Here is a 23,116-nt window from a genome sequence, read left to right as displayed (position 1 = left end):
GCAAATTTTTTTTTCGGGAAAGTGTATTAATAAACAAGGAGAAAAAAACAGTGCAGAGTTTTTTTCAGAAAATATTGAGATACTGTAAATTTTGACTTTGATAAATGGGCCTCTTAATATCATTAAATCTTTATAATACAATAAAGCCATGAATATCCTATAACTTATATACACTGTACTTATAAACGGTGAGTAGTGATGTCATTTCTGTCACATGACTCACTGAAACTTGTGTATTATAATAAATAAAGTACCCCCTCTTGTGAATAATAAGGAGATGAGAAGTTACCTCGGAGTTCCATGACCTGTATAAAAACACTCGGCCTTTGGCCTGTTTTTATATGGTCATGAAACTCCTCGGTAACTTATAATATCCTTATAATTTACAAGAGGGGGTACTTTATTCACTATATAATACACAAAAGCCATGAATATCTTGTAAATTATATCCTTATAAACGGTGAGTTCTGATGTCATTTCTGTCACATGACTCACTGAAACTTGTGTATTATAATAAATAAAGTACCTCCAGTTGTAAAATATGAGGATATTAGAAGTAACCTCGGAGTTCCATGACTTGTATAAAAACACTCGGCCTTTGGCCTGTTTTTATATGGTCATAATATCCTTGTATTTTACAAGAGAGGGTACTTTATTCACTATATAATCAGCTCTTAGTGATATCATTGTGTATCATAGTGAATTTCTATGGCATTTGCCAGAACCCACAGATTGCCAGTCTGGGCCTGGGGCGGACTCAGGGTAAAGGGGCACACAGACCATGAGAATGGCTTCCTCTATAGCCTGAAAATCCCCAACTGCTTCCTCTTTAAATGTAGGTGTGCGGTTGCACTTGCATGGGCGGGAAGAGGGGAGCAGATCATGTGCCTAAAGTTTGGTGTGTATGGGAGCACCTTGTGTGTGCAGGGCCCCTCTGAAGATTTTTTTATGGAGGGGGGGAGGCAAGTGCTTGTTTCGCCACTGATTGGGGTTTTTATTCTCTCAATACCTCCGGCGACAAATCTCCTCTTCTTCGGGGTCACTAATCTCGCCGAACTGCCTCCCCTGCCTTCCCGTCAGCTAGAATGAAAATCGCCAAAGGGATGGCACTCGGAGCGATTCATTTTCCAGAGTCGTCCGCAGTTGCCTCACGAGGAAACTTCAGGTGACTTCGGAAAACGAAGCGCTCCAAGTGCCATCCCGCCAGCGATTTACTAGACGGCTGGAAGGCAGTTCAGGGAGAATCTCCCCGAATCTGACTTTGTGTCTCTGCCCTTACTGCTCTACTGGGAAAAGTGCACCAGGCCAGGGATCTTTTTAAGCGGCACAGCACCATCGTACCAATATTTTCGAGGCATCCCTTGTGCTCTAGCTTATTCTAATTTTAGCAAAAAGGAGTCCACTAGTCCAGGGATAAGTAGTAGAGGTATAACAGTATAATAAATGCTGAATGGAAGACACAAGCTCATCAGTGGGGAAAGAGTATCAATGGCCAGCCTGCGTAAACCAAATATCAGTAGTATGGCAAAGGAAGTGTTAATCCTGGCTGGTGCTTTAGTCCAGTATATCATCCATTGCCCGGCTCTGACAAATTAATAAAAATTAACAGCAGAGATATTTTTAGCCGAAAGGAAGAAAAAAAAACTGGTTAAGGCCTTTTACCTTCAAGCTTTGTGAGCGGAGAATAAGAATGAGGAAAAGGGCACTTGGTGAGTATTAGCGCAGAGCTGGCCTATGTCGGAGACAGCCGTGATGTACAATCAATTTAATAGGCTCTCCCATCTATAAATCTGTTCGGCTGTGCAGCTCTTTGATGAGAATGTGATATATTCCTAAAGTTTCGCCAAATGTCACCCTGAAAAACTTACCGTATTAAAGGTAATTTACCACTGCCAAACGTGCGAACGTTGGATCGATACCCAAGCCGAGGAGGAAAGAATAGCAATTTTCAACGTCATTTGGGGTTTGCATTATTATATATATTTCATGTGTAATTTAGGACATGAGATACTAAACAACTCCTTACAACATATTGCTTTGACTAATAAATTCATTGTTCCAAAATGTTCTCAGCACTTTGTAGCTCAGGACAAAGCTTACACTCACCACTGTCCCATTAAACTGAATGCCATTCAAGTGAATAGGGTGGGGACAATCTAGAGATAATGTTTCTGTCCAACTTCAGGCCTATTTTCTTACAGTACGGGTGCCCATATGGATAAAATTGTAACAAATGTCCTCATACAAAAGTTCCATTTACAGAATACCTTATACATTTGTAGGCGACTGATAAGTACTGTATATCTCCATGTATAGTTAAGGATTGGTAACCAAGGACACTTATTAAAGTGGTTGTTCCCTTTTGCGTTAACTTTTAGTACGACGTACCATAGAACTCCTGAGTTAAGGGTAAGTACACTGTTGGTCTTAATACTTAGTCACACTGTTTGCTGGGGGACTTGATTATAAATGCACTTCAACATTAGAATACTAATGGATAGTGTAGAACTCACATACAATGAGGGACCTTGGTGTGGCACGTGAGCTTACATATTTTGGCCAAAGGGTGGTACTAACACCTCATTTTTGTAATAATTATTTTAAAAGGCAAACTGTGCACTGGCAATTTGTCTTTTTCTCTTTGTGTACAAATATTGGCTTTTTAGCTGGTCAACTCCAGAATGTGGGTTAGACGGTCAACGCCACAGCGTCAGTTAGACCGAGCGCTGGAGATTTTTTTCTGTGTCTATGAAATCTCTCCATGTCCCTTTCCTAGAAAGTGCTATTTCACCAGTGACTGGGTAAGCCTTATTCACTGGGTGCCTGCTCCCTGGCTTTCACTAGAGGTGAAGAACCCTCTAGGGCAGCACAGCTTTACTGGAACCTTGTTGAAGCCAGGGTCACTTGCTCAACAGATGCAAGCCAAAGAGAAAAATCCACCCCCCTAACTTGTAACAGGGTAAAATGTGAATGGTTTAATATAAATGTTTAAGTAATAGTTAATACATATATACATACATATATATTTAGGTTGGCCACTAGGGGAGCTAGAGGATAACAGTTGGATAACAGGCGGAGAATACTAAGTTATATAAGGGACGTTTTTTTTTTTTTAGAGATGTGTCATGGGAAGCAAGATGAGTAGTGGGCTCTGCAGCAGTAGAGTCATCTCCTGGAAGAGGTACTGAGCCTAGGTAGTGTGAGGCCTAGTGGTGTTATAGTATGCTAGGGAGTGTAAGTGAGAGAGGTAAGAGCTAGAGCCCCAACTAGGAGTTGAGTGGGCATAGTGTTCCCACCAGCCAGGGTTTAAGAGGAAAGGCTGATCAGGATTAAGCCGGCCAGGACCCAAGAGGGGTGCCTGCAAGTGTGTCTCCCCCCGCCTGGCAGTATGCTGTTACGGGTAATGTTCTGCAAGAGGCTGGGAGATTGAGCCCTGTGAATGCGCTGCTGTTCTACGGAAGGGCATGACAATAAAGAGAATGTGTTTCAACTGCAACTCTCTACCTGGTGTGTTTCACTCAAGGGTTCCCCCACACAAAAGGTCGGTGGTACATCAAGGGTTACCAACGAGTAAGGCACCCCCATTACAAACTATGTTAAAGTGTGTCAGGAAGTGTTCATAAGGCAGTAGGCTAATAATACAAATATGTAAATCAGTAACTAGATACATGGGCATCTTCCCAGCAACTAGGGAGATAAAGAGGCTTAGGGATTTACTAAACCTATGGGTCCCTACATCTGTATCAGACTTTGACTCCTTTTCAGCCATTGCTCCTGTAGTAGTAGCATTGAGTTTAGGAGCAGATATCCCTTCACAAGGGTTAAAATCTCTAGTTTTGTCCTTTGTAGCTAAGGAAGGTGAATAACTTCTGCTTTAAGGCGACTTTTAGTATGTTCCATGTGGGCAGATTTTGGCTTCTTCCCCTACCTCTCTGAGCACACATTTGCCTCCCTAATTTTGCTTGAGGTTGGCTTGCATGCCAGTTATTTTTGGCCTCAATTTGGCTCACTACCAATGGGGCATTGCTCAGGTACCGTTGGGTTTCTAGGAGTTTTAACCTTGTTGTTAGTCTTTGTTCTTATGTGGGACTGGGAGTTTTCCAGATATACCAAGCTCAACACATTGGATTTCACTCCTTCAGGCCACCAGGAGCAACAAATTCTTCTTGATTTAGTGAATAGTTCTGCTTCTTCATTGTTTCCACTGGAAATCCACGGCTAATGCATAGACTCTTCATCAGACTGAGACTGTCTTTGTCCCATTGTCAAGTTATCCATCAGGACATTTAAGCAGTGGACTGGGGGGAGGGGATTTTATGGTTCTGTATGAGTGTAATGTAATTGGCTGACAAGTTAGTCTAAATTATGTTAATATTCTTTTGGAAAGTTTTCAATAAAACATAAAAAACCCGGACCTCTCTGGTTCTTTCATGGCACAAGCCCCCTAGTGGTCATTGACTGAAAGCTCTGCACTTGTACCCTAAACCTTACATTTTAACAGCAAATATATGCTGTTTATATACAGCATTAAAGGGGTTCGTTTATAATCATCTTACCTTATTTAGCAGTGGATTTTATTTTTTACAATGAGAAGCTTAACAGAATGTGTACTTTGTGTTAATTAAACAAAGGCAAACCCTGTCTCATTGGTATCAGTGCCGCAGGGTATCACAAAGCGCAGCTGAAACCCAGACTTTATATCAGAGAATGAGGCTAAATGAGGAAACGTTATCATGCAAGAGACAAATGCACTGAAGATAAGGTCTCTTCCTTAGGCACATTGCACTATCTCCATATAAATGACCATTATATGAACAATGCATCATAAAGATAAAGATGATTAGAATGGGCATCCAATATAAAAATGCAAGTGAGCACATTTCTAGCAAAACAAATAAATAAGTAATCTCACCAGAGACTCGATGTTTAATCACTTTATTTCTATTGATTTTGCTAAATATAAAAAAAACCTAAATGAAAAGGTTAAATGCATTGTATACGAACAGGTGGAACTGAGAAAGAAAAAGGAATGAAATAGTGCCATCTAGTGGAATACAATGTTCTTGCCATGGGATACTGGGTTTAGTTCTTTTCTTGGTTGAGTGGTTAAATAGATATAATAACAATGACTAAAAACAAAAATAATACATTTGCATATCAGTCTGTACGTAAAAAGAAACATGGCTTACTGTAGCAGCTCCAATTTCAATATATATATATATATATATATATATATATATATATACATGTATGTGACCTATTATCCAGAATGCTGGGGACCTGGGGTTTTCCAGATAATGGATATTTCTGTAATTTGGATCTTCATGTTTTAAGTCTACTAGAACATCATGTTTTTGGAACATAAACCAGAATTGATTTATTTAGTACAAATCCACAAAGGAGAGTATAGCAGTGGTACAGAACACAGTTGTAAAGAGGCAAGATGTGAATTAAGTTAATGTTTAAAGCATAATTAGGTGGCGGTGAGTCCTAAGTTAAATTGTGAAGAATAAAGTTGTTGGTAGTGAAAAGTGAATAAAGCAAAGAGGATTATAACTATGTTTCCATGTTTCCATTTTAGATTCTTTCAATGATTCGTTACATTCCAGGGAAAGCTTATGAGGAGGGTAAGATAGTATCTTTTACAGAAATATTGCCAGCCATTTGTTTATAAGATTGTCACTACGAGCTGAAATTTGGACATTTTGTATAAATTATATATATATATATACGGTTGGTGTGCACACAAGTGTTTCACGTTTTTAAATGAATGTAACCTAAGGTTTACAAATGATTGAAGAATATATTGGGTCTTTTTGGGCACTATTTCAAAAAGTTTTTTCTAAAATGTTTATATTCAATGTTTTAAAAAATGTTTTACACCTTGTACTAATTATGTTAATTACTTACGGTATAAAGCACACTGTGTGAATTGTTCTGCATGTCTGACGAAGGGGCACGCCCCCGAAACGTTACATTTGACGCAATAAACACGCAGGGGTCACCCCCGCTTCACTAGCCATCGAGTGTCTGGTATCCTTACTGATCTTCAAGTAGGAGAGGCGCCGACCTCTCTAACCAGCACCGGGCTTTTACTTCGAGAGAGGTGGGGAAAGAGGATCATTGTGAATCGTATCTCTCCTAGAGAGACGGGATGTGGCTGCCCCTTACTAGTCTTGTACTAATGGTGGCTCCATGGATGACTCAATTCACTTAGGGGAGTGCACAAAAATTAGAATGTCAGCATTATATATATATTTGCTTGTTTAATTTGAAATAGAAAAAGAGTGAATACCAGAGAAATAAAAACAAATAGTAAACAAGCCCCTTTGTGTTACAGTATGCTTACTGGCTAAGCCGGTTCCATTGCTCACATCATGGTTTTTTAAATCTTTAGGGAATGTATGCTTCGTACTTTAATAATAGTCTGTGTCTGTGACCTGTTTTGGATTGAGGTATTGCGCATTTGGTGAAACTATGCATATTCTACTCTTTCATTGCAGTTGAATAAAATCAAGGTCAAGTTTTGCTTTTTCTCTCTGCAGCAGAAAACATGAGCGTTTGTTTATTCCCAGAAGTGCCGGGGATAATTCGGCTTTCAATGCCCCAGCAGCACAGAAAAGATCACTGCACAATTCTGAGTTTTGACTCCAGCAGCCTTTAAATAGGTCCTACTGGGTATTGAAATGCTTAATATGCTGTCTGTTGTACGAAATCATTGCAATTCACTGCTCACACTACGGGGCCCCTCAATCAGCGTTCCAAGCAAATGTCGCCAGCCCCCCAAAGTCGTGATTAACTCACTATCATTTTTGTTGGATTCTTAGCTGCCGTGTCAAAGAAAGCTTTTGAAGAAAGCCAGCTGTTTGGCGAAATGCGTAAGGCAGGAAGTGACATCACATCAGACTTACAGGGAGAGCCACGGGGGAGCTACACACGCCGGCAGGGCCCCTCCATAGAAGCTGCAATAGCCTGTGTAACACAGATGTTGATATGTGATTTTACTTCAAAACAAATGTGAGTGCAACTTGTTTTTAAAGTATATTTTTAATAAATGGTGTTACACTATTTTGGATTTATATATTTCTATATTGGGATTCGTGGAACTGAGCTAAAAGGAGAGGAAGGATCTGCTAATACTAAGGGCAATATATCTTAATTTTGGCTTGTAAGTAGGCATTTTAGCCACATGGTGGATACAACTACTTGGATATAAAGGGAACTTTCTTGTGCATACTTTCAACAGTTAAAGGGGAAGCACACCTAATAAAGATATTTTTAAAAACCGGGTGCCGTCCAAATATCCAAACAAACTGCACTGTTTTGGTTTTCTGTTTCTCTTTTCTCTGTTGCCACAGGCGCTGATCTATTTACAAATTTTGGAGACTTTTTTGGATACAGCTGAGAGAATGTGTGGAGATCGGCAGGAGAAAGTTTTAAAACTTTTTTTCCTTGTCACTTTTTGTGCCCATTGACTTTAATGTATATGGACAAAAGAGTCGCGCGTGTAAAAATTGGCGTGCATTAAAATTATTTGGGCGCCCATTGATTTTAAACCATTTGTACAAAAGAGCCATATGTATAAAAATTGATGCTTGTGTCAAAATTGTCGCGCGTCAAAATAATTTTGATGCCCATTGACTTCAATGTGTTTAACACATTTTTCGCCATTTCGCAATTTTTTTCGAAGTTTTATGAATTTTTCGGCGAAGCAAAATGGGACAGATTCATCCATCACTATAAGGGACCCCAACAGTAAATTTCCCCACTTCTCACGAAGTCCTGGTTCTGTGCTCTGAGGGAGGGTCACTTTATTCACCCAGAGATCTTATAATGGCTGTGACTAAATCCTGTCCCTAAAGCAGCAGGTGCACATGGTTCTTCCTCTTCGGTTTCCACTGGTACCAGGAGTGGATATGCTGGAAGCCTGGAGCAGCAGGTCCCAGTTTCAACTCTTGTATACCTTAGAGAAGCTGGGAGCAGGTAGAAAGCAGAGGATAGCTGTTTCTGTCTTAGCACACGAGTTGTGAGATAGACAGGCCTGCTTAGCAAGAGCAGCATCCGCTCCACCAAGTAGACGTAGTATGTAGTTAGAACTCCCATACCTGAAGTGTAGGGACCACAGTCTAGAAAATTAGGCTATTCCTATTCCTAAGAGGCTTCCACCAGAGGGGATCCATTTCACTAAGATGTCTCACTACTGGTGAGCTATTCCTTAGCATGTCTTCTAAAGGTAGTGCATGATCCTCAGTACTTGCTCAACTTTTTCTACACAACTCACTCTCATGTTGCCTCACAATTTATTTACCTTTCTTACTGTTTAATATATCATCTTTTTGGTTAACAATTCCTGGGCCCTAATCATTTTTCAAAGCACCTTTGAGAGTTACTGTTAAGCTTCTGAAACCTTTCCTCCACCACCTGCGGACAGTGGGAGCTGCAATATAACATTGTGCTACTGGGCAGCAGCTGTCAATTTTGAAGGGAAGTCATACCCGTTACAGATGCTTATCATGCTTCCACCAGAATAAGAGTTAGCATAGTCATAGAGTTTCCCTTTCAACACCCCAAAAGTGGGAAATATACATCAATGTTAATAAAGACCCATTAAACATTTTTATTTTTAAATTATTACTAATTCATTTTATTATAATGATTATAAGTGTTTGTTCTGCAACTCTACAGATTTGAATGTGGAATAATATCTGGATGCTTGACCCCCCACTTATAAGAAAATAATTTAATTTCAGAAGAAATCTGCAATCAGGTTGCCAAGCATAACTTTCCCTGGCAACCAGAGATACATCGTTTTTTTACATTTTTGCTTATATTTAAATGTATACCTACATTTTCTTCTCTACCTTCATCACTGATCCAGAACCCTTCTCCCGTTTACCTATAACTAAGCCAAATAACCCACAAGTCCTTGGTGCTTTGTTATAGGGCAGTATAATGTGTAGCCTTTCCAGTAAAGTTTCCTTTATTGGTATATTTCTATATCACAGCATTTCCATAGAATGTATGGAACATACGTGTTTAGTGCAGACAATGATATACAAGGAATCTGCATCATATATATATAGCATAGCTATAACCAGTCAAAATAAACTATAACCAGTCAAAATAAAATGACAGTTCAAGTGAGTGCTTTCAGATTCCAGCTTTGGTCCATTGTACTAATGAACACTACACACTATTTCATCCTTTTGATGCTGGAAAATTCAGTTCAGAATTTTTTCTGCTTTTGCCCAAAGACATCTAAGTCTTCCTTTTTTTTTTCTTGCGCTTTCTCGGCTTGTGGCTTTGTTCATGCTGGTTCAGGTCTGAACTGTTACTGGTAGAATCGTGGGTTTGCTTCTTTCTCTTTTTATTTGGGTGTTCGCAGTTTTGGTAGGCCCTGTAGCTGTTTGCGTTGCAGTCCATAGAACTTGGCCCGGGAACACCGTCACTTCCTGATTCGTTCGGCCATGGAAAGGGGTTGTCGTTATGCCAAGGAAAGGCTAGTGTCGAACAGGAAGGTTGCTGGCCCATCCATCCATAAGATAAACACTGGTTTATCTTCCAAGAGAAAAAATAAAAAATTGTATAAAGGTGAAATCACTACAGTTATGTCTGTAGTTAAAGAAATACACATTTAGGTAAAGGTTTTGCTGTTCGCAGTCACATTCTAATATGTATATTTTATATTCTGCTCTAGCCAGGGGCGATCCTGGCCTCAGCAGTTGCTGCCGCCCCTCCTCCCCCGTGCGCTTACCTTTTTCCTCTGAGGGGGTCCGGGGGGGTCCACCAGGGCAGCAGAGAGGGCCAGTGCACTAGCGCAGAGAGCCTAACTGCGCTCTCTGTGATAGAAGAGCCGAATTTTGAAATCCGGAAATTTGCCTCTTAAAAGTACCAGGAGCGGCATTTTTGCCGCCCCTGGTACCTAGTGAGGCGACAGTCTCAATACGCCTCATTGCCGCAGTGCCCCTGGTTCTAGCAACTTATACGAGGATAATGTGCTTAAAGGAATTGTTCAGTGTAAAAATAAAAACTGGGTAAATAGATAGGCTGTGCAAATTAAATAATGTTTCTAATATAGTTAGATATAGCCAAAAATGTAATGTATAAAGGCTGGAGTGATTTCATGTATAACATGTCAGACAGAACTCTACTTCCTGCTTTTCATCTCTCTTGGTTTACACAGACTGGTTACCCTGGTTACCAGGCAGTAACCAATCAGAGACTTGAGGGGGGCCACATAGGTCATATCTGTTGCTTTTGAATCTGAGCTGAATGCGGAGGATCAATTACAAACTCACTGAACAGAAATGTACCATGTGGCCCCCCTTCAAGTCGCTGACTAACTCAGAGTTATAGAGCTGAAATGCAGGAAGTTGGATTCTGGCTGTTTTATTAGATATCTGTTCACTCCAGCCTTTATATATTACATATTTGGCTAACTAACTATATTGGATAAATTTTTTATTTTGCACAGCCTATCTATTTACCCAGTTTTTATTTTCACACTGAACTGTTCCTTTAAATGTTTCTTTCAGATGCAATTTTGAAGGGGTGCATTACTGAGCAGGGTTAATCCAGGATATCTGACTGAGGGAGGATGGGCTACTTTACGTATCCCACTGCCTATTGCACTGAACCCTCCTTATCTGGTTATATGGATGCACTAGTATTTGGCAGGATCTGCAGTGTAAAGCTGGCCATAGATGCAAAGATCCGATCGTACGAATAATGGTACGATCGGACTTTCCCATCTCCCGACCCGCTACTAACCATTCAGATCAAAGTCTTACCAGTCAGATTAGTTAAAGAAGAGATCAGCAATGTTCTGCCCCTGACAGCAATCGTACGATATCTATGTCCAACCAAAGCTAGTGACAGTCTCCCACTGAAAATCGTACAATCGGCAATACACGCAGAGATATTATCGGCAGCCGACAGAAATTTTCTAACCAGTCCGATCGACCAAACGACCGATCTCCGCCGGACGAAAAATGTCGGGACTCTCCACACACGGTTCGAAAATCGTACGAATCCTCGATTTGTACGATCAGATCTTTGAGTCTATGGCCAGCTTAACTTGCTTTTATCAGAAAGGTGCATTTGGAAGGACATGGTTATACATCAAAGAGTAACACCAAGGGTTATAATTGAAGCAACTTTAGTGCTCCTACCCATCACAATGGGGTATATTTATCAAAAAGTGAAGTTAGAGATCGCCACAGTTAGCTAAAATGAAATTCCGCCACTCTCCATTATTTTCTATGGCATTTTTAAAGGTGTATTTATTAAAGGGTGAACTTTCACCCATTGAGAAATACTCTTTTAAAGGACCAGTAGCATCAACATTTAACTTCGTTACTATACAACGAAAAAAAAAAATTAAACTTTGAAATCGCTAAGTCTTTATTAAGAAATAACTTACCGAAACTCCACTTGCGCTCCTCTTCAGAAAAGGCGACAGGTGGCTGATCCATTGTGCGGCCGCTCGATTTCTCCTCCCTGGCTATCTCCTATAAGGAAGGCAGGGAGGAGAAATCGAGCACAGCATGATGGATCACCTTTTCTGAAGAGGAGCTCAAGCGGAGTTTCGATAAGTTATTTCTTAATAAAGACTTAACGATTTCAAAGTTTCATTTGTCTTTGTGTTTTTTTTTTTCATGTATACTAACTGGTCCTTTAAAAATCCCACAGAATGAATGGAGAGAGGCGGAATTTCACTCTAGAAAACTGTGGCGATCTCCAACTTCACTTTTTGATAAATATACCCCAATGTCTGTTGTAGATTTGGTTCCATCTCTCTCGTTATGGGAATAATTTGCTAATATAGATCAATCTACTATAAATAAAAAACAAAGAAAGCTCAGACTGGCTGCTACTGGGAACTGCACTGGTGGAATTTAGAACCGATATAAGTAAATTAGTCTCGCTCTATTCTATATAAGTAACCTGTGAAAAAATGCAATGCTGAACATGTTATATAATATGTAAATACAGTGTTCTTACCATCCCCTGGAAGTACATAAACGTCTGATGAAAATAGTTGTTATCCACAAAGTTTGTGGTTGAAAGGGCAGCAGATCTGTCCTCTGGACCACTCATTCTGTAAAATGATGAAAATTGATATCATTTTTTAAAGGAAAACTAAACCCTAAACGTAAGTGGCTAAAAATGCAATATTTTATACATTGAACTTGTTTCACCAACGTGAAGTTTCAGCTTGTCAATAGCAGCAATGATCCAGGACTTCAAACTTGTCACAGGGGGTCACCATCTTGGAAAGTGTCTGTGACACTCACATGCTCAGTGGGCTCTGATTGGCTGTTGAGAAGCTAAGCTTAGGGCTCGTCACTAATTATCCAGCAGAAAATGAGCTTCCCTGTAATATAAGCTGATGCTACAGGTTTGCTGATTATTAAATTCTGATGCTAATTGCACTGGTTTCTGTGCTGCCATATAGTAATTATCTGTATTAATTACTAATCAACCTTGTATTGTGACATTTCTATTCTATGTGTACTGTATATTGTGAGTGGGTCCCTAAGCTCAGTAAGTGACAGCAGCACAGAGCATGTGCAGTGAATCAACAGAAAAGAAGATGGGGAGCTACTGGGGCATCTTTGGAGACACAGATCTTTACTGCTAAAGGGCTGTGGTTGCCTTGGGCTGGTACAGAAGCCAAAACACCTTCTTCTTAGTTCTCCTTTAAGTCCTCTTCGATCATTTAAATGGGACAAAGGTTAATATACCCACAGTTACCGTATATACTTGAGTATAAGCCGTCCCGAGTATAAGCCGAGGTACCTAATTTTACCTCCAAAAACTGGGACAGCTGATTGACTCGAGTATAAGCCTAGGGTGAGAAATGCAGCAGCTTCTGGTAAGTTTCAATCAAAAAATTGAGGGTTTCTGCTCCCATTGGAGGTGCCGGCGTCTCGTTTTTGGATGCCAGCGACCATTCTTGGACGCCGGCGAATATTCTTGGAGACTATTCTTGGACGCCGGTGACTATTCTTGGACGCCGGCGACTATTCTTAGACGCCGGCGACCGTTTTTGCGCTTGACGCGAGTATAAGTCGAGTGGAGTTTTTCAGCATATTTTGAGGGCTGAAAAACTCGGCTTATAATCGAGTATATACGGTAAGTGCACCCATAACACTGAAAAGCATTCATGACCACTCCAAATGATTTAAATGGAAAACACGTCCTTCCAAACGGGTACATTAGACATTTTTTCTTTACTATGACAATAAAACAAATTACGTTTAACTCACAAACCCTGACTCCCCAAGTCTCTACTGAAAGTAGGTACAAGAGCACTATTTCTGGTTACTAAATTTAGAAATTTACTTACCCGTAGTCTTGGGGATATGGGGTGAAACCATTAGCTGAACTTTGAGGTGCATTAGTCTCTTCAGAAGAGAAGGAACTTCCTGTGAAACAGTAAAATAAACTTGCTAAATAACCTAAAGGGGTAGTTCACAGTTACATGGTGTCGACAGGGTTGTTTCTAAGACAATTTGCAGTTGGTCTCCATTTTCTTTTATTAAATGATTTAGCTTTTTGTCCAGCAGCTCTCTAGCTTGGAAGCTATCTGGTTGATAGGGTCCAACTTATTCTAGCAACTAGGCAGTGGTCTAAACAGAAAGCTAAGTAATAAAAACAACAAGAATGATGAAATTGTGGCCTCACAGAGCAATAGTTTTTTGGGGGGTCCACACACACACAATCTGAAAGTTGGGTAATAGGGAAAATATTTAAAGGGGAACTATTGCGAAAATGAAAATTTAATATAAGCTTCTGCATACCGAAATAAGAAACTATCTAAATATAATCAATTAAATAGTCTGCATCATTTCTGAAATAATCAAGTTTACCTTCACTATTCCTCTCTCAGCATCTGTTTCTCTTCATTCTCTCTTCATGCAGCAGTTGGGTGTCAGATATTTATTGACAGTTAGATCCAATATATCTTATAGGGGGGCTCCTTTCCTAATAGATGTATTAGAGCTCACTCAAATAACTGATTCCAGTACAAATCAAATACAAAATTCTGCACAAATTCTGCATGTAGAGAGACAGTATTTCTTGTGATTTTAATGGAGTGAGATCTAATATATCATCTAGGTAAAATCAGCTCCCCTATAAGATATATTGGATCTGCCAATGACTATCTGAGACCCAAATGTTGTATGAAGACAGAATGCAGAGATACAGATGGTGAGAGAGGGATAGTGAAACTAAACTTGATTATTTCAGAACCAATGCAGAATATTTAATCGACTACTGTATATTTAGAAAGTTTCTTATTTCAGTATGCTGAAGCTTATATTACATTTTCATCTTCGCGATAGTTCCCCTTTAAAAAAAAATGTTTATAAAAAATAAAGAACAGCTAAATCGTTGCTAAGAATATGATTAAAGAGTAATGTTACAGCAGGTGTTATGTACGCCGGTGGAAAAACTGCTGATCTGCTTCCTTTTTCCCCTCCTGTGTACAGTCTTAGCACTACCCAGTGGAGCAGATCAGTGTTTTCTCCATCTGCAAAGAAATCATTACTTTAAAGGAACAGTAACGTCAAAAAATAAAAGTGTTTTAAAGTAATGAAAATATAATGCAGTGTTGCCCTGCACTGGTAAAACTGCTGTGTTTGCTTAAGAAACACTACTATTGTTTATATAAATAAGCTGCTGTGTAGCAATGGGGGCAGCCATTCAAAGGAGAATAAGCTCAAGTTACACAGCAGATAGAAGATAAGCTCTGTCTGTTTAATGGTGTTATCTGTTATCCATTAGTTAACCTGTGCCATATAGCCGTTTTTCAATTTCCACCATTGCTCCACAGCAGCTTGTTTATATGAACTATAGTAGTGTTTCTGAAGCAAACACATCAGTTTTATCAGTGCAGGGCAACAGTACAAGATATTTTCATTACTTTAAAACACTTAAATTTTTTGGTGTTACTGTTCCTTTAAGGACTTGCCATTTTGAGACCTTTACCCCACCCCCAAAGGTGGTTTAAAACTTACCGAATTGATAGTGAACTTTAATTGCCCGTCCATATAATCGGATGCCATTCAGTAAGGCCTTGGCATAAGGCACAGATTCTGAGTGCTTGAAGCGGATAAAGCCAAATGCCTTTGAATTACCTTCTTTGTCTTTTGCAATGGTCGCTTTGGTAAGAGGCCCGGCCTGAAAGACAAGGCAAATATTAAATTGCAGTTTGACAAAGGTACCCCTGTGGGTATTAGATCTGTAAAAGGGCACTTAGGAAGAAGCCAAAGCTGTCTATTCATGCCCATCAATGACACAGCATGTACTCACTGCAAAAGGTTGATACACAAAGCAGTGTCTTCCTTTATACAGTATTCTGATACCTTGATTAAACAGCCGGGCAACACAGACCAACCATCTGTTATCTTGTCTGCACCACGAATAAGGGAAAATATTGTTATTTGTTGTGTTAAGGCCATGACACTGCTTAAAGGAGAAGAAAAGGCTTACATTAAGTAAGCTTTATCAGAAAGGTCTATATAAATACACCAGTACACTCTTAAAAGAATGTCAAAAGAAACACAGCATTTCTTTCCTTTATATACACATGGGCTTCTGTATCAGCTTAAACATCCAGGGTTAGGGCTTGAGCATGCTCAGTTTGCTCCTCTCTCCCTCCTCCCCTCCCTGCTGTAATTTGAGCCCAGAGTGAGCAGGGAGAGACTCAGGCAGGAAGTGATGTCACACGAAGCTAATATGGCAGCTGCTATCCTAAACAAACAGAGAGAGATTCTAGAGCTGTTTCCTCAGGTATGGTAAAGCATTCTGCAGAATAAATATAGTGTTAAAGCTTGCACTGTTGTGGCTAATCTATTGACAATAAACTGCTTTGGTAGATTTCCTTCTCCTTTAAAGTGGACCTGTCACTCAGACATAAAAAGCCTTTTCAAATAAAACGCGAAATCGAATTTCCTTTTTTTATTAAAGCATTCAAAGCTGCTGTAAACTCATTTTAAAAATCTCAAATATTGTCTGCCCCTCCTCTATGTCTTAGGCATAGAGGCGGGGCAGACAATTACTTTCACTTTCCATTCAGCACTTCCTAGTTGTCACTGCTCTCCCCACATTCCCCCAGTTCTCTTCACCATTTAATTGTGTAACCAGGACATGGGGATGGACATCAGGACCCCCATTCTGGTGCATAAACAAGATTCTGAGCTGATGCAAGGCTTGCCTTAAAAGGGGTGGTTCACCTTTAAGTAAACTTTTAGTATGTAAAAGAATGGCCAATTGTGAGCAACTTTTCCATTGGTTTTCAATATTTATTTTTTGTAGTTTTATAATTAAATGGCGTCGCTGACCCCATCTAAAAGCAAATGCTCTGTAAGGCTACACATTTATTATTACTGCTACTTTTTATTCTATATCTTTATAGCAAGGTCCTCTCCTATTCATATTCCAGTCTCTTATTCAAATCAATGCATGGTTGCTAGACTAAGTTGGACCCTAGCAACCAGATTGTTTATAATGCAAATTGAAGAGAGAGCTGCTGAATACAAAGCTAAATAACTCAAAAACCACAAATAATAAAAAATGAAAGCCAATTGCAAATTGTATCAGAATATCACTCTCTACATCAGCTTAAAAGTAAACTCAAAGGTGAACAACCCCTTTAATAACAGTTTCCACAAAATGGCTCCTGCCTGCTTGCTATAATTATGAATTCCCAGACTGAAGTAAACAAGATTCAAATCATTTATATAGTGTAATTAAAGTTCATTTTGCTTGACTAATGTGATAAAATAGGATTTTGAATATTTTTTTCGGGTGGCGAGTCCTCTTTAAGGCCATGACACTGTTTGAGATACTATTAACTAGGGATGCAACGAATCCAGGATTCTGCCTTTTTCAGCAGGATTTGGATTCGGCTTCTGCCGAATCCTTGTGTCTGTCTGAACCGAATCCGAATCCTAATTTGCATATGCAAATTAGGGACAGGGAGAAAAATCGCTTGACTTTTTGTCACAAAACAAGGAAGTAAAAAAATGTTTCCTCTTCCCACCTCTAATTTGCATATGCAAATTAGGATTTGGTTCCGGCTGAATCTTTTGCGAAGGATTCGGTGGTTCGGCCGAATCCAAAATAGTGGATTGGTGCATCCCTACTATTAACAGCAATTAGAAGTTTTTGGGTGAATATACCCTTTAGGTGACCTTTCTAACCAGATACATGCATGAATGTGCATCTAGTACTTCAAATATCAAGTTTTACAGTTCTTATTCAGGGTAATAGTTGTCCCACTCTCATGCCTTTCTACATGCCAGTCACCTGCAGAAAGAGTTCGTACAGAATCTCCTCGTTGACATTGCAGTCTAAATTGCCCACAAATAGGGTGCGATCCAGCTCCTCTTGTCTTCTAAACATGGTCAGGCACGAGTCGTCCTAATGCATCGTGCCAGTCCTGAGTAGCATCACACCAAGCGCGGAGACTTTGCAGTATGTCAGTGGCAGCAAGAAGATCTGTGTCGAGTTTAACTGTCTGTATCATACACTACTTCATCCTTTTCATCAGTGTTTCCTTTTTTTCCTGTAAAAACCCAAATGAAAGTCAAATGAGACTAAATAAATATATATTAATGCAGACATCAGTGACTGTACAACAGCATTTCTACTCTAGCTGTATGAGAAAACAAGAATTACCTGTAACAACTAAACCAAACAACTGTTATTGAAGCACCAGCATTTTCCACAGCCCTGTCCAATAGGGTGTATACATTGCAGCGGCATTGCAATAGCAGATATATAACATTACCTGAATACGTCCTCATTCACTCTCTGCTCCTAGCTCAGGAATGCCCAGTCAGCAGGTCCTGCTGAACTGAAACTCACTGCACTCCAGCAGTTGCAGGATGGTGACAGCTGCAGTTCAGCATGAGCTGGAGTGCTTCTAATTGACCCCCACCTGTTCCTAAGCAAACAAGCATGGCTAGAAGATAACTAAGCAGAAAAGATAGATCAGTGCGTGCATAGGCAGATCTGTAAGATAGTGTTAGAATAATCATTACCTACTCATGCTGCAGCAAGATTGACGCTGTCCCTCTTCCTATGATTTCATTTCCCTTTGCTTCCCTCCCCGCCTCTGGCCCGCCCCTCTCTGGACTTAACCCTATCCTTCCCACTGAAGTAGAACTCCTAGCCCAGGAGCACTCGTCCTGCTGCTCTCCTGCAGGAGTTGTCATTCCTCCCATCTCTATATAATATATACACTACAGCAGAGTCTATTCTATGCCCATCCCTTTAGATATATGTTGCTATTCTATGCAGCAATGCCTTGAGCCAGGCCCGGACTGGCAATCTATGGGTTCTGGCAAATGCCAGAGGGGCTGCTATAAGGTGCCACAGAAACTCAGTATTTAGTGGGCTGGTGGGGGCTGTTTTGGCCTCTGTGTACCTGAAATTAGGGATGCACCGAATCCAGGATTCGGTTCGGAATTCGGCCAGGATTCGGCCTTTTTCAGCGGGATTCGGATTCGGCCGAATCCCTCTGCCCGGCCGAACATATGCAAATTAGGGGCAGGGAGGGAAATCACGTGACTTTTTGTCACAAAACAAGGAAATAAAAAATGTTTTCCCCTTCTCACCCCTAATTTGCATATGCAAATTACGACTCGGTTCGGTATTCGGCCGAATCCAAAATAGTGGATTCGGTGCATCCCTACCTGAAATGCCAGAACATATTTTAATTCTCAGTCCGGACCTGCCTTGAACATCTGTCTTAATTAGGTTGTGTCCACCTTCCCTTCCTTCCTTTCTTCCTTTCTTTCTTTCTTTCTTTCTTTCTTTCTTTCTTTCTTTCTTTCTTTCTTTCTTTCTTTCTTTCTTTCTTTCTTTCTTTCTTTCTTTCTTCCCTTTCTTCTGTGTCCACACATTCCCTAGCATGTTCCCAATGGATAACTGATCCCATACCTGTACGAAAAGCCTGATACATTTGCCCAAACGTATGCATACCTCCCAATTGTCCTGGTTTTGAGCTGGACAGTCCCACTTTTAACAGCTCAACCGGCAGTCCCAGATTGTTACTGAAATGTCCCAACTTTCTCTTTCATCTCCTTCACTGAACAACCGAAAAAAAAGATACAAAGTTTCTAACTTAATTGACTTTTGGCAGAGAGCCCAGAACAGTCACAAGGTGCACAAAGATACTTTTGTAACAATTTTGAGCATCTGTTTTAGCTAAACTGTGTCCACTTTTCCTTTCTGATACAGCATGTTCCCAATAGAAATAATCTAAACAGCATTGCGGTTGGTCTTGGGGTTATTTATTGTGTCAGCATTTCGGATTTCACCCATTTCTTCTTCACTTTTCTCCAGAACCAAAATGCCAAATATAAACACTTGGTTGTTAGGGGGGCCAGGAAGTATAGGGGGCCCATGAGGCCCTAATTAATGTGAATTGTCAACATATATTGGTGAAATAGAACCACCACTAGATATACTAGATTTGTTGGGGGGCCAATAACATCTAGTCACTGTTTTTTGTCATTGCTATGATGTATATGGTACTTGTACAGTATTTATCAGGTGAGGTAGCAGCCCAGGCAATAGGTTGGCACGTTCGCAGTCCTCTTAGTCAATGTAAAACTAAGTTCTGAACCAAAACATAACAAACAGGTGATTTATATCATAGTAAATGACATATCAAATAATTGTATAATTGTATAATAGCATATGAATATCAGTAAATATTGCCCTTTACATATTTTCCCTCGAGCCACCATTTTGTGATGGTCTGTGTGCTACCTCAGAGATCACCTGACAGGAAATAATGCAGATCTATCTCTGACAGGAAGTGTGGGAGTTCTGTCCATTCATTGGCTGATATAGCCCTTGCCTCATAGTAGACAGAGAGATAGGCTTTAGCATTGCAGTGCTTTATTATAGCATCATCCAATAGTACCTACTACACACCTCCCAACATTTTTGAAATAGAAAGAGGGACAAAAGAGTTGCCGCGTGCAGCGTGGCGAAAATGTTGTGGGACACGCCCATTGTGTGGCCACGCCCCCTAATTACCATGTTCATTTTACAAAATGTGGCAGGTTATGAAAGTTTGAACACAGTTCTGTGGTTTTTTTCAGTTATTACAGTTTTGCTAATGAAGATGAATTGCCCTTTAGGGCAGAGACACACCCTCAGATTCGGGGATAATTAATCAGCTGACGATAAATCTCCTCTTCTTCGGGGCGACTTATCTCCCCAAACTGCCTACTCGGAGCAATTCGTTTTATGAAGTCACCCAGAGTTTCCTCGTGAGGCAACTTCAGAAAAAAATCGCTCTGATTGCCGCCCCGCCGCCGATTTGCCTTCTATCCAGCGGAAGGCAGTTCGGGGTGATTAGTCACCCCGAAGAAGAGGAGATTTGTCGCTGGGTGTCTAATCTCCCCGAATTTGAGCGTGCGTCTCTGCCCTTAAACTGTGAGTCTAACTTCTCCCAAGGGACATTTTATATCTTAATTGTTACGATTACTTATTTGCTTATCTCAAAATTGTTACAAAAGTTTCTTTGTGCACCTGGTGGTTGTTCTGGGCTCTCTGCCAAAAGCCTATTAAGTTAGAAACTTTGTATCTTTGTTTTTTTTTTGGCTGTTCAGTGCAGGAGATGGAAGAGAAAGTCGGGACATTTCTGTAACAATCCGGGACTGTGGGTTCAGCTGTCAAAAGCAGGACTGTCCCGCTTAAAACGGGACATTTGGGAGGTATGCATACTTTTGAACAAATGTATCAGGCTTTTTGTACAGGTATTGGACCTGTTATCCAGAATGCTCAGAATCTGGGGTTTTACTAAAAACGGATCTTTCTGCAATTTGGATCTTCATACCTTAAAGGAGAACTAAACCCCATTTAGGCAAAAGACCCATTGGCCCCCTCTGCTGGCCCCCCTCCGTGTCTCCCCCTGCACAGTGCTACTGCAGATTATGTGTCCCCTCTAAGAATACTGACCTGCACCTGCAGAAGAGTGCAGCAGAGCTCACGGGCGCCATCTTCGTTGCTTCGGTATTCTTCATGAATAGTGATGGGCGAACTTGTCATGTTTGCAAAGATTTCGCGACAATTTCATCATCAGCATCATAAAAAACGTTGACGTCGGGCTGGGGGAAACATGGAAATTCACCACAAATTCACGCCTGGCGAATAAATTCGCCTATCACTATTCGCAAAGTGAGCAGTATATCGGCACATGCACAGTTGGAGCAATTTTCCGGTTCTTTACCACTGCGCATGTGTCGAAGGTAAGAAAGAAGACCCGAAGATGACCAAATCACTGGAAGATGGCGCCCATGAGCTCCGTGTGCTCTTCTGTAGGTGCAGGTCAGTATTCCTAGAGGGGACACGTAATCTGCTGCCATAAATATTAAATAACCCCAAACAAGCTGGTTTTGCTTCCAATAAGGATTAATTATATCTTAGTTTGGAACAAGTACCAGGTACTTATAATGGAGTCTATGGGAGACACCCATTCTGTAATTCAGAGCTTTCTGGGTAATGGGTTTCTGGATAACTGATCCCATACCTGTATATGAAACAGTATTTGAAATTAAAATGGCAGTTTTATGAGATATATATTTTTATAGAGATTGGCAACGTTCAGGGTTATATTTCCTTTTAATGCTGCCCACCTGTATGTAAAGAAGCAGGCACCCCCCTCATCAGTGATTAAGGGGCTCATTTACTATTGAAAATACTTCACAAATTCGACCATTACAAAATTGAAGTACTGTCTCTTTAAAAAACTTATAACCTATATGAGCCGTTGGCTAAGTTTTGAGAAGTCGATGTTTTTTTTGTAAAATCGTACGATCGTACGATTATATCATACGAATCGAACGATTCTAAGGATTTCATTGTGCAATCAAACTATTTTGATTTATTATTGTTTGTGAGTTAGTTAGCTTTTTGTTCAGCAGCTGTCCGGTTTGCAAGTTCATCAATCTGGTTGCTAGGGTCCAAATGACCCTAGCAACCATGCACTGAATTTAATAGGAGACTGCACAACCATGCACTGAAATTAATAGGAGACTGGAATATGATTTGGAGAGGGACTGAATAGAAAGATGAGCAATAAATGTAGCAATAACAATAAGTGTGTAGCCTTACTGAGCATTTGTTTTTAGATGGGGTCAGTGATCCCCATTTGAAACCTGGAAAGAGTCAGAAGAAAGTGGCAAATAATTAAAAAACTATACAAAATAAATAATGAAGACCAATTGAAAAGTTACTTAAAATTCGCAGTTCTATAACATATTAAGAGTAAATCTACAGATGAACCACCCCTTTAAGTCATACCCTTAAATATATGGGCAGATTTCAGCTGCTGATTTGGGGCCTTCCACCGACCAATATCTGGTCAAAAATAGGCCAGATATCAGTCAGGCAGGTATGACTTTCCCCGCAATCAAGGACCACATCAGCTAGTTGATATATAGTTAATTCTTAGTGGAGGCAAAACATTCCTATTGGGTTTAATTAATGTTTAAATCATTTTAGTAGAGTTAAAGTATGAATTCCAATTACTGAAATATCCCTTATCCAAAAAAAACCCTGGGTTCGAAAGTATTCTACATAGCAGTCCCGTACCTAGTAAGGGCTCTTACAGATGAACGCTTTTAGCTGCGCTCCCCTGCGTTCCGGTTTTATGCGTTCAGTCGCAGGGGAGCGCAGGAGTAGATGCGCTGAATTCTTTTCAATGTGGCTGTACTCACACAGACGCATTTAAGCGCCCAACGCAGGTTGGGACGCAGCATGTTGCATTTTATCTGCGTTCGACACTTACATGAGTCTGTGTGAGTACAGCCACATTGAAAAGAATTCAGCGCGTCTACTCCTGCGCTCCCCTGTGGCTGAACGCATGAAATCAGAACGCAGGGGAGCACAGCTTAAAGCCCATGAGTAAGGGCCCTTAGTGTAAAATAAGCCCCTCAAACAGTGTTATCCATTGCAGCGCTTTACGGGGGAACAGCTGGTGTGCATTTAGCCTGCAGCGAGCACCAGCTGCTTTTCATTCTGTGCAGCCTCTTATCATTGCCAGGGGAAAACTCATACGCTGCTTGATGCTCATATCTGATAC

The 23,116-nt window shown here is 40.4% G+C and overlaps 1 protein-coding gene across 4 annotated transcripts; it reads right to left on the bottom strand.

Moving 5' to 3' along the window:
- Positions 1 to 8,614: 8,614 nt before the first annotated feature.
- Positions 8,615 to 19,061, bottom strand: rbm11.S (RNA binding motif protein 11 S homeolog). Of its 4 annotated transcripts, none has more exon segments than NM_001092660.1 (6): positions 8,615 to 9,269; positions 9,272 to 9,558; positions 12,004 to 12,100; positions 13,352 to 13,430; positions 15,027 to 15,189; positions 17,320 to 17,576. In NM_001092660.1, coding segments are annotated over 6 exon segments (765 nt in total). In that variant the 5' UTR covers positions 17,416 to 17,576; the 3' UTR covers positions 8,615 to 9,226.
- Between the last annotated feature and the right edge of the window lie 4,055 nt (positions 19,062 to 23,116).

Source organism: Xenopus laevis, chromosome 2S, assembly GCF_017654675.1.
Source record: "Xenopus laevis strain J_2021 chromosome 2S, Xenopus_laevis_v10.1, whole genome shotgun sequence".
NCBI lineage: Eukaryota > Metazoa > Chordata > Amphibia > Anura > Pipidae > Xenopus > Xenopus laevis.
Note: the sequence above shows the minus strand (reverse complement) of the source record. Positions and strands in the feature narration are given on the sequence as shown.